General features: G+C 39.4%; 1 protein-coding gene across 21 annotated transcripts in view; it reads left to right on the top strand.

The window, feature by feature from the left end:
- Positions 1-12,712, top strand: part of LOC118119319 (regulating synaptic membrane exocytosis protein 1) — an 89,628-nt gene that overhangs the window by 64,391 nt on the left and 12,525 nt on the right. For 7 of the 21 annotated variants that reach the window (XM_035173160.2, XM_035173162.2, XM_035173161.2 and 4 more), the window contains 8 exons: positions 734-896; positions 1,925-2,029; positions 2,603-2,662; positions 3,789-3,866; positions 5,558-5,674; positions 6,020-6,109; positions 7,677-7,760; positions 11,709-11,774. In XM_035173160.2, coding sequence (XP_035029051.2) covers positions 734-896; positions 1,925-2,029; positions 2,603-2,662; positions 3,789-3,866; positions 5,558-5,674; positions 6,020-6,109; positions 7,677-7,760; positions 11,709-11,774 — 763 coding nt within the window. The remainder of the gene's footprint in view (positions 1-733; positions 897-1,924; positions 2,030-2,602; positions 2,663-3,788; positions 3,867-5,557; positions 5,675-6,019; positions 6,110-7,676; positions 7,761-11,708; positions 11,775-12,712) is intronic. The other 14 variants (XM_047342412.1, XM_035173170.2, XM_035173185.2 and 11 more) reach the window with 12 other exon arrangements.

The raw sequence follows: 12,712 nt of genomic DNA, 5'->3' as shown, positions 1-12,712 counted from the left end.
AACTACATTGTAAAAATACAGCACACAGTGATGCGATAAGATGCATACTAGGCTTAATGTTTAGTCTATTTGAGGGAACTTGCATGGTTTTAAATGTATATCATGCAATACATTAGCAGGCTAGAAGAATAGCATGCTTCTAAACGTACAGTATGAGATAGGAGGCTACTAGAATGAGCCAGTAGATGATTAGAGCTTGTACAGAAAAACAAATACTGCAGATATTTTTCTCAGCTGGAAGAATATCTTCCCTGGCCACAGTGGCCATGTCAGGAATCATGGACGTTTTTCCACATCTCCTTTCAGCGTAGTTCAGTAGTAGTTTCACACGGTGCAGATAATTCAAAGCACAGAGGAAACTTTGTACCCAAAGATCTCAGGGGGCACATGGACTATTTTGATGTCAATAAACTCAACTTGGGACTTGACAAAAAAATAGTTTGAGCTATGTGGTGTAGCATACTGCATATACAGTACCACCTTAACTATTGGACTTCTTATACTTTCTGATTAAATGTCTAGGTATAATATACATATATATAATAATTCATATTCTTGTAATACAAAAATCTTCCATTTGCCATGATTAAACAAAATGACTCTGTAAATTGTTATGCTCTCTATATTTGACATGATTGATAATTAAATGTTGATGAGTGACCTGATATATTATAGTATGAGCGTATGTATATTTATGTGTATGTTCACATGCATGACCATTCTCACTAAGCAGCAGATGGGCGTGGCAGGGAGAGGCAACGGGAGCCCACGTCTACTCTGGAGGTGCCCGAGCAGCAGAGGACGCCCAGCCATCACGTTCGATCCCGCTCGGTCTCCCCACACCGTGAGGAGCAGGGGCGGATCCGGTCACGGCCACCCAACGTTCCCACCCAGAGGTGAGGCGTGACAAGATTTCTCGAAGAAAATTGTACTTTCTTGATTCTGGTTGTTCTGGGTTCGTACCCTCATGGTTGAAGGCACTTATTGTCGCTGTGGATAAAAGCGTCAGCTAAATGACATGTAATGTAATAACAAGATTTATTTCAATGACGCAACATGAGCCGTTTTCAATTTGAGGATCTTGAAAGTAACTGTGTAATTCTACCTTTCATTGTCATGTTTTAGCCAAAATAAGAAATAATACACTGCTTTGGAGTTTTTACTTCAAAGCTGCTCCAGTAACACAGTTGTGTATACGCATTGAGATTAAAGACCATACACATGGTTGGTTAAGATCATGAACCATTAGTCTTGGAGGTGAGTTGCATGGCCTGATGTCTAATGCTGCTTTCAGACAGGCACTGAACTCCAGAGAATCTCTGGACTTTATCCAATGTTTATTCAGCCAAACCCCTGGTAAAAACTCTGGATAATACAACCATTTCAAGAGAGCTTTCGGTGATAAGGGCAGACGCTGGTGTCAATGTGCTGTAAAAAAACACATGATCACCACAGCAGCATTAATACGCTACATCCTGCTTCTGCCTGCTGGGCCACCTATCACCTGAACACTCCAGAGATTTCAGTAATGTCGTGAACGCATCTGAGCGGAGAACCTGCTGCTGCATTGTTCATGTTTGAAAGGCAAAGTACAGACCCTATTCTGCGGACATTCTGAAAACAGACCAATATTTGCCCTGTGAGAAGGAACTGGTCACTTGTGAGAGGTAAAAGCTACTTTACAGATAGAGAGAGGAGGAATGGGAGTTTTTTGGAAGGCAGGGAACAGTCCATCTACTAATGAAATGGGTGTCTGATGTAGAACACATAGTCCTGCCAGCTCTGCTTTCACTGGCTGAGCCAAATGATCCCTGCCAAGAGTCAGCTGAAATACCGCCGGACCACTTACCTGACACAACCTTCCTTCCTTCCTTCCTTCCTTCCTTCCTTCCCTCCTTCCATTGTATCCTTCCCCCCCCTCCAGGAGTTTGGATGATGAGCTTCCTCACTCCCGTTGTTCTCGTTCTCCGACTCGCTACTATGACGCTGCCAGAGGTCGCCACCAGGAGGAGGAGTACCTGGATGACAGGTGTGTGTCTCTGTGTGATATGTGTACAGGAATTAGATTTAATGTCATCAGAGTTATTTCCCGTGTTTCTTCTCTAACTGCTTTTTTTGTGTGCTACGCTTATTTGTGTGCACAGTGGGAATGAGACAAAAGACTTTTGGCCAAAAGTGTATTTACTGTACAGAGATTTCGTTTTCATCTTTAAATGTGAATCCTCTTGTGAGTTTTACTAAAATGTTTATTCGTCACACAGGTTAAATTCTATCATTTTACCCTTTTCTTCAATATTTTCTGACTTCTTTTCCGCCCCTTTATTTAATACAATTTCTATTTTTCTTGTAGTAGCCGATCATTGATTGTGAAAGTGACTTTAGAGCAGAGTTTACACTAAAGGCTTTGGTCAGAATAACCTGTGGCATTTCAGCAAAATCTGTGGCATCTTATGTGTGTGTGTGTGTGTGTGTGCGTGTGCGTGTGTGTTGTGTGTATGGCGATCAACTACAGCTCCTCTTTCCTATTCAACCCCTCTGCTCTTCGGGTTTTTTGACTGTTGTTAATTTCCTCATTTGTCATCCATCCCCATGGTAACGCCAGTGAGATCTTCATGATCCACCACTCAATGCGAGGCAAAAGTGCTGAGTGCCTCCACACCAGGTAAACTAGCTAATCATGAAATGTTATTCACATTTTAACTCTGGATTTGGGAGCTGGATTCATTTTAGTTTTAATTGTTTTTTTTAAAATCAAGATTATCTCTCTATGCAAATCAATTTAAATTGATCACAAGTGTAGTAAAAGTAAATTGTGTGTAATTTAAAACATTTACAGAACATAACAGGCTGAGGCAAACACAAAACATACTTAAGCAGAGGCTAAATGATGGCCTTTGAAAGGGCTTTCTGTTTGTCAGGGTCTGTTTCACACCCCCAACAGATTTATTGTAAGTTTTGATTCAGTTAAGCTTTAACAAAAATATAAGTAAAGTGGAGTGTGTGAAAATTAAAGAATGGGGAAGTAAACAGATGTGTTTTATGTCAATTAGTGTAAATGTCAGTTGTAGTATTATCTCAGATCCACAAGAGGACAGCACAGGCCTGTGCTTCCATCCCGGCCTGTTAGGGCTAGAAGCAAGAAAAATACATAATGTGTCATGGACATATCCATAAACATTCACTCTGGCACTCTAGCAGAAATCAAACGAGGAATGATCTGCAATTCAGGTTTGAAATGGTTGAGGGGTCTTAGATATGTACGCACACAGCCAGAGAGGTACGTTTTAGTTAGGTATGCAGATAGATGTTCACTTCTGTGATAGAAACACAATTAGGTGGTTACACTTTCTATTTGTACTTTATTTACACACGGTAACAGTGTATTAGTTGAGATGATAGGTGGCGTCTGGTGCTTTTATGCCTGTCATGCAGTGCTGTAGTTCTACTCGCTTACACTGCAAAAACACAAAAGCTTAGCCAGTGATTTTTTGCAAGGAATGAAGTTGTGAAGAAACGTGAAGCCTTTCTTTGATAGTACAATAAATCTTTTAGTAAATTCAATGAAATCATCTGATTGGTCAACTATTCTCATCTCTTTGAACCAACTTAACCTACAGTACCTTCGAATAAGCTAAAGGACATATTAAATAGTATATAAAATCACTGGTTAACTTATTTTGCCCTGTAGAACTTTTTTCTGTGCAGAACACTTCCACACACTTGTCTTTTGTCCTCTTCCACCTCTTCCTCCCATTTACTTCTGTTTGCTGCATGCATGCTTACATCAGGAGATCTACTAAGCACAATAACACACTGCCCCCTAAGATGCCACTTTTGTTCAACGGCATCAACAAACGCGCAAACAGGTAAGTCTGCAGATATGGGTTCAGTATGCGTCAACGTGTTTTCACCATTCTTTATTTCCAGTTCAGTTTTTTCTGCAAAGCTCCAGTGTGTAGGAATTAGAGGGATCTATTGGAAGAGTTATTGATTACATTTTCATAGTGTATAGCTGAAACTAAGAGGCATTGTGTTTTGTGCGTTGTACATAGGATTCTGGTCCATGTTGCTCTGCCATGTTTCTACAGTAGCCCATTAAGAACAAACCAAACACTGGCTCTATAGAGGGCCGTTTGCATTATTAGTTACTTGAAGGCCACAATATTGTCCTTCAGAAATGGAGGATTGAAGGTTAATTTGATTGCCATCTGCACCCTCGCTGCTAGATGCCACGATATCCAACTCACTGGTTCTTAAAAAGATATCCTCAGCGTCACTGGAACAAAAGACACAGTTCTCCTCTAGATAATCTGACGATCCTATAGATTACTCAAGTGACACCTGACCTTCCGGGTTCTGTTCCAGATGTAAAAAAAAAAAAGGCTAAACCACCAAAATCACATCGACCTCTAACTTTGCTACTACAGCCTTTGAGCAGAGCCTGTTTTCACCATTTTGTTGAGTGGCTCACTTCATGTGTTTAGATAACTACAGCAGTTTTTTGAAAAACATCATTTATTAAATATGTATTTAATGACCTCCAACAAAGTCCATTTCCCAACAGCCCTAGATGTTAGCTGGCTAAATCTCCTGGGCCATTAGCAAGTCAAAGATTTGCAGCTAACTCACACTTTTATAATTGAAACAGGACAGAGAGGACTGAGTGTTAGAGATTACAGATTTTCTAAAAGATTAATGAAAGATATGCTGAATGAGAAATAGAGTTACCCGAAACCAGTGAAACAGAGGCTAGGCCAAAAGTAAAATGATAACTTCTGCTGTTGGGTTTGTGTTATGGCCAGCAGTTTCCGTCAGTTTGGCATTGCACATAACTTTAATATCACAACACAAATGTACCCTGGTGGCTATTGCTCTGGGGAACAATCCAGTCAGAGCGACAAAATCAGAGCTATAGTCAATTCAGAATGCTGCTGATGCAGTTTTAAACAACACAATGCCAAAACTGAACCAGAAAGTAAAAGTGAATCACTTTAAGCTGCAGTTTCTATCATTAGCTTTCTCAACAGTGTAATATTTAGCTCTATGCCAGAAAAGCAAAGCTTCAATAGCAGGACATAACTAGGAGTCCTGAAATAGCTCTTTCTTTGAAACTTGGCTTTACTTAAAGTTGAGGGGAATGTAGCCTTCCTCTGGCTGCATCACTTCTCTGATGGCTCTCCAACAAATCTGTCTTTTGTTTGTAGTCTTGTTACAAAGAATCATACAGTTCTTTTCCTCAAGAGAAGAAAAAAAGCTCTTAAAACAGCAGTTCAAGCTCTGGTGACTTCCACACCTCAGCACACCTGCTCAATTGTTATGTATAAGGTGTCCGTGGCAGTTAGACTTTTGATTTTGTTGGACAATCCAAAAAGCTCTTTATTTGAAACACCTTTCTCAACCAATGGAGAAACAATGACTTTGGTGGCCGGTTGATTTCTCTATGTGAGTATTTTCCACAGAAACAGCGGCTTTGCAGATTGGTTTGGAGCTTTCTTTCCTTTCTTAACTTTCATTTGCAAATGCATGCTGTTTTTGAAATTTTTCGTCTTGTGACTAGTTCCACGCTGCCTGCATGTCGAAAGATGAGCTCTCACAGGGGATCGCAAATAGTCATGGCAACACACCATTCCATCACACACCGAGTTGTAATGTTCACAGATGAGGTGACAGTTAGGTAAGACATGCATACACATGCACACAGGTTTTTATGAATAAAAAGATATATGTGTTTAAGTTTTCCAGGTTGGGGGGGGAAGTCCATTCCATCTTTTACCTTGACAATCAAAAAACACATTATTTTATCGTTCTCCATCTCAACACTCTCATTCTTACGCCAGTCATGGTGGGCTGGTCTGTAGGATTATGATTTGGGGAATCTAACTGGACTTTGTTTTCAAATGATTTTATTTCTGTTTGTTCATCGTTTCTCTTTCTGTTTGTTTCTGTCCTCTCCTCCTGTCTCCTCTTCCTCTCCTCCTCTTCCTCCATTGGATGGCATGTTGTGCTGTGGTGCCTCTAGTGATCTTCAGCCTACTCTGGACAGAGTTAGGAGTGCTAGCGCCAACTGTCTGACTCCAGACAATCATGCCCCCTCACCAGAGACTGAAAGGTACCAGCCTCTGTACCCAGCACCCCTCCTGTAGTTGCTAATTTCCCTGCTCTCAACCTTTCCTGGTCTTTGTAGTTCTTTTCCCCTCTGAATGGTCCGACACAAGCCGATGATTAAGCCTCCCCACTCCTCACCCTACCCACACCCCTGCTGTAACTGCTCTTTTCAATCTGCTGTTTCACCGAGCAGTTCCTGTGCTTTGCTACTATTCTCAAGGATTTTTCAAGGTTGAAAAATTCAATGAAACGTTGAGTATTCAATGACATATTTTTATGTCATTGAAGTTTTAGAAACTAGAGATGTGCCAAAGTCTTTTTTACTATACACTTTGGTGAAATGTTCTGATGGTAATACTGCTGATAAAAACAATACAGGATTATTGACATTTTTAGAGGGCACAATGAATACAGCAGCATTGCTGTTTTGTTTTTTATTAGCAGCATTATTATTATAAACCATAAACGAGCATAAACAGTAGCTGTAGCTACTACTGCATGTGGCATTTTCCAATATAATAGTGCTGCAGTCGATCACTATTATGATGTAACGTTTTGCCTTTTGACAATTTCAAGTTTTACAAAGTTTTGTTCAGCATTTGCCCAAACGAAACTTGAAAAGGGCACACAGGAAACCTCACTCTGCGGTTCTTATTTTCATTTTCAGTCCAATGTAATGCTCCTTTGGCAAATGAAATGTCAACTTTTTCCCCTTTTTCTTCACAATGTATGTGCTTTTTATTTGAGTTTTAAAACCCAGCAGGCAACCACTTAAGAAAGGAGTCTCATAGACACATCAGATCACTCTCACTTTGAAAGAATATAAGAAAATGAATTCATAGATTTGACCTCAGTGATATCCTCCAATTGGGACCAAAATATTATATTAAGTAATTGCAAGTGATATAAAGACACAACATATTGTACTTGCTTATGTGTTAATAACTGACACACTTGACACTTCTATACTTGTGACTGAGCTGAAGATCAGATCACATTTTATGACCAATTAAAAAACAACCTACTAATACACCTACTTCTTCTTGCCTCTGTCAAAACAACAAGTTGCAGGTCGCAGTAATTACTCAATCCACAGTCTGTCTGGTGTGTTCAGTGGGTGTCTTCCTCCTGGAAGTGATATGGAGCTTTACTTTTTGTGTTTTGTTCTGGCAACAAATCTTCAACGATGTGACTGCCAGGACACTGTTGAGAGTTTTTTAGCAGATAGTCAGATATTGCCTCTTTGGTGGAGACCAAAATATAGCCAAAAGCAGGTTGAATATTTTAAATCTAATGTTGCTTTTGTGTGCTGGTTGTGTAAATGGTTAACTGTTTGCTAGCAAGTTTGTCCTGACAACTATAGTATAGGGTTATTTGTCAGTGTTGTGTTTACAGCTTGTTTCACTGCCCCCAAGTGGTGAAAACGTTCTTGTAGCCATGGCAGGCACAAAGAGACTTCGGTAGCTTTTCACTATGTGCATGAGTAATAATGGGATAGCACGGTTTTCAGATTTTTGAAAGGCTTGCTGATTTGGTCATATGGGTGATATATTTTGTATGTGTACACATAGAAAATCTTTGTCCCGTTCCCTGCCCCGAAGACGTCCGGCAAGTCCCAGGATTCTTATTCAACACGCTTCCCCGGAAGATGACAGGTATCCTTTGTGGACCCTCGGCCGCTTCCTCCTAGAGCTTGACTTGTGCCCTAAAATCTTGCCTTTAAAGTCCTCAAGTTGAACTATAAGGAAACAAGAAAGATATTTTAATACTGTGATATATCACCAATATATCCCACGTTTTTTTTTTTTTTTGCAATTATCTGTAATGAATGAAAACACATTCTCTGATACCTGATTGAAATCCTCTTGGTTCAGTTGGGTCCTTTGGGGCTCAGGCAGATGTCAAGCTCTACCTTGTTTTTGCAGCAAACACTAATCTCTTTACAGAGTTCTGACATTTTTGTGAATAGCTGGTTGTGCGTTTGCATCTTTTCCCACTCTCTCTACTCTGATTAAAGTGCAGTGTGTGACTTTATCTTGTATCATGAAAAAGGCAAATTTTACCAAATTTTGTTCAGAAGAAATGTGGCAGGTTTTCTCATTTTTAGGTGCCGTCAAAGAAACAGTGAAAAACTTTGGGAAACTTGCTGGAATGATCACACCTCCCTCATGTCTGTCAGATGAATGCATTCACCAAGCACTTTATATGGAATTCATGTCACTCACTTAATCATACCATTAGCCAATAAGGCAATAATGTGCCAGCAGCAATGCAGTGTGTAAAATCTTATAGATGCAGAAAAACATTCACTGAGCAACAGGTCTGTGGACGGAACTAAGTCACTGCACAAGTAAACTCAGAAAACATCTTCATCAATTTGACGACACATGCGCTGCAAAAAGTCAAACCATGATGAAGTTGTTTTCTTAATGTGCACAATTTTTTTCTAGTAATTTGCAGTGCGGTGTGCTCTCTTGGCCACCGTTCTATTCAAGCTGATCAAACGCCCATTCTGCATCAAGCGAGATAACTACAGGCTTATCATTTACTTTATGTTTAGCAAACACTATATTAAATAATCTCCAGGTATTAAAAAAAGAAAAGTTGTTAGTTTAGAAGACTGGGAGGTCTATACGCCAAAAAATCTGAATCGTCCCTCCATTTCTTAAGTAGCAGACAAATATTGGCCTCATAAAAAGATTGTGGAAATATCTTATGAGATATTGAATGTTTAATCATTCTGAAAAGCAAAGGGGCATGAAGTCACTGTAGGACTTCTGCACTGAACCCATCTGGACCTGCAGTCTTGGAAATTAATTCATTGCCTCTTTAATTTCACGAGCAGTAAAATTAGAATCAAGTTTAGCAGAATCACTTATTTTGGGTAATTCAACAGAATCCAGTAATTTCTCGATATGCTCATCTGATGCATTACAGTTAGAAGTTTAAACCTTTGTATAGAGCTCTCTAAAGTATTCATTTCTATCACGAGGATTAGTTCAAGTTTCCCCAGTGGAAGACTTGAGTTCAAGGTTGGACCTACTTGCCTGTGCAACTGCCTAGACAACAATCGCCTGGCTTGTCAATTAATTAAAAATGTATTTTTGTCTCAGCTTTTTTAATTATTTGCTTATTATCTGATCACTCAGGGTTATGTTATATTCACTCTTCAATTTTGTGATGTAATGTATGTAGATCTTTCATGGACAGAGAGGAATAGTATGTCTTCTCTGCTTCGGAGAGCCACACCTGATTCCCATAAAATAGAATGTGAATCAGCAGCATAATCTTTGTCAAAACATCATCCATGGCTGCCTTTATATAATTGTTAAAATGACAGTGATTGCAGTAATAAAGGATTAAATTGCCAAGAAATTTTTTTTTGGGGTAAAGACCAATTAAATGATGTGTTAAGAGGACTGTGATCAGAGATTAAGATTCCCTGATATTTAGTTTGTAATAGATTTGAAATGAGTTTAGAGTGAATAATAAAACAACCAGATATATGTTTTGTGCACATATGAGAAAAATATTCTTCATCAGTTGGGTCCTGTATTCTCCATATATCTACTAAGTTAAAGGATTTGATCAAATTATTCTATGGCCACTGAATTAATAGACGGCAGAGGGCGTGAAGAAAGGCGATCAAGGTGGGATCTGGATAACAATTATAGTCACTCCCTATAATTAAGTTAGTAGAGTTCAGATCAGGTAATCAATTGCAAAAAAAGGCAGGGTCATCAATATTAGGACCATAAATACAGGACAAGATAATATTATTAATGCTTCCTGAGACGATCAAATATCTACAAGAAGGGTAAGTATTTAGAAGAGATAATTGAAATGGTATGTTTCTGAAACAAAACAGCAACGTCCTGCATCAAGATTCACTCGTGTCTGATTGCCTTTTCCAAACCTCGTCTTCGGCCCCATCAAAACCAAAAAGGAGCCCAACATTCTGAATCCAATAGTACCTTTGGGATGTGGTAGAACAGGAGAAAGGCAGTTTGACTGTGCAGCTGACACATCAGTGATATGAAATGATTAGATGCAGGCATGTCAACATGGAGCAGAACCACAAAGTTTCCACCATCTTGTGGAATCAATGATGCAAAGAACCGTGAGCAAAGAGAGGGACTACTCAGTATCAGTGTGGTGTTCTAAATAAAGTGCTTGGTGACTGTATTCAGTTACAGTCGGGACAGTGTTGGCTTAGTTTGGCATGAAAATTGGAAACAAGATATAAAGGCTATCCTGGCTCTGAACAAAGGTAGATTTTCAAACACTATAACATGTTAATGAATGAGTTTTTCGAGGTGCTAGGAGGCACATTTTGTTCCCTGAAACAAAGCCAGGTTAGCTGTTTATTCCTATTTCAAGTCTTCATGCTAGGCTATGCTAATGTGTCTTGGCTGTATATTCACATTTGATATACAGGTATGATTGATATCAATCCTCTCTAACTCTCAGCAAGAAATCTCACAGGTATTTCTCCCAAAATGATTTCCTTTTTTCGTTTGCTTTGAACTCGCTTATAACTGAAATCTTAATTTCCTTGAAGCCAATAGTGGTTGGGTTTGCACTGCGAGGTTTCACTTTAGTTAAACAAATACAAGATAGAATCATGAGCTATTTGTGGCACAGTTGAGCTCCGTGTTGAGCTGGACACAGTGAGAGTGAGTGTAACATACAAGGTAGAACTTGTCATATATTCAAAATCACATAGTTCTTCCACAGACACAGACAAGTTCTACTTTGTTTCATTATGTGTCACTCACATTGTGTAAAGGGTTGTTTGTGTGGCTTTTACTTTGTGGTTGCTGCTTTTCTGGTCTATAGTTTGATGCCAAGAGTTTTAGCTCCAGGTTTTGGTTGTGGTGGTTGTTGTAGTCTTGTCTTGTTGCTTTTCTTCCTCCTTCCTTCATGGTTTTAGTGCTCAGTTTGTGCTCTTGTGAACTCATGGTAGTTTATTCTGGTTGTGATGTGAAATCTTGCCTTGCTGCGTTCGCTTCCTGCAGTCTGTCCACATTTTCTTTTTGTTCAGGGAATCTGCATCTGCAGTGTCTGTGTGTTCGTCTTTTATCAAGGCTTAGTACTCCACTTCGTGTGTGTGTGTGTGTGTGTGTGTGTGTGTGTGTGTGTGTGTGTGTGTGTGTGGTGATGCACATATTATCTTTGTCATTTTCATGTCCATGAATGGAGAATATGGATGCTACTTCCTACTCAAGAGACTTTAATTCAGCTCAGTACAATGAAGAGCTACACACATACTCAACGTGCACATGTCTGTACACACACACACACACACACACACACACACACACACACACACACACACACACACACACACACACAGAGACAGGCTTGCTTACAGATGAAGCACGGTTATGTGACACCTCTTATTCATAACACCATGATGCCATGCATCACAGCATATTTCCTGTTTTCCAGATTATAAACTTATAAGTCCAATGCCACCCCCCCACAGCCCCAACAGCCCCAGATTCTTCTAACACTAAATGATTTATCATCTATCATGCTCTCCATCCATCCATCTTTTTTCTGTTTTATATTGCTCCCTTTGCCCATCCACCATCCTCCAGACAGCCTCGGACCCTGGAAACACCTGAATGTCAGACTCATGGCAGGAAGCTCTCTGGCAGTGGCAGGTAAGACATGTACTGCAGGCTCAGCACATGTCAAATGGTAGGAGGTCACTGAGACTAAATGAATATGTTCCTGCCATGATCTTTTGCCCTCGTCTTGTAAATGAAACCTAAACATTAACTATATGAATCAGTAGTATTGGTTTTAAATAGGTTTATGGACCTTTAGTGCTCAGCTTAATATATACACTCAATTTATGGTCATCAGTGTAGGTGACAGCGATGACATGTTTCATTTTAGTTATAACATCTGTCGGATATCTCCTCTGCCACTTCATGGTCACATGACTGCACATTAATGTGTAGAGGGGAGCTGAAGCTAGCATCCACTGACAGAAGAAGTAACAACAAAAGAAAACAGTTCAATTACCAATTTTTACAGGTCTGGTTTAAATTAATTGTTTCTGCTCTTATGTAATTTATAAAAAATATTAATGAATTATTTTGTTAATAATATTCAATGATTTATATAGTTTTTATTTGACCTTTTGAATTAGAATTAACGTTTAAAGATTGATATGAGGGATAACATGGGTCAAAGGGACTATTTTGCATGAATAGGATTACAGGTATGCCTAGAGGCTTGCCCCTTGGTGTGCCTTGGGCAGGAAAGGTTTGAAAACCCCTGCTGTAGCTTATATAAACGGATATGGAGCAGACATCCCAATATGGTTTTTCAAGAGCCCCATGTGCTCTATGTAAGCATATAGAAATTCTTATGTGATGTGTCAACTTTTATCCTAAAATACCAGGGTTTTTCCTGCATAGAGAATTGCGAGGCGGCCGCCTCCGTCTCAGAAAGACGCTACCAGACATATTCATCTATACGGCAATGGAGAAACATTAATGAACAATAGGCATTGGATCATTTATCATCATTAATAAACACCAACAAACAAGGTTATATAGTTTTTAAACAGTACATTGTGATCGAGACTATT

Source organism: Hippoglossus stenolepis, chromosome 12 (assembly GCF_022539355.2).
Source record: "Hippoglossus stenolepis isolate QCI-W04-F060 chromosome 12, HSTE1.2, whole genome shotgun sequence".
NCBI lineage: Eukaryota > Metazoa > Chordata > Actinopteri > Pleuronectiformes > Pleuronectidae > Hippoglossus > Hippoglossus stenolepis.
Note: the sequence above shows the minus strand (reverse complement) of the source record. Positions and strands in the feature narration are given on the sequence as shown.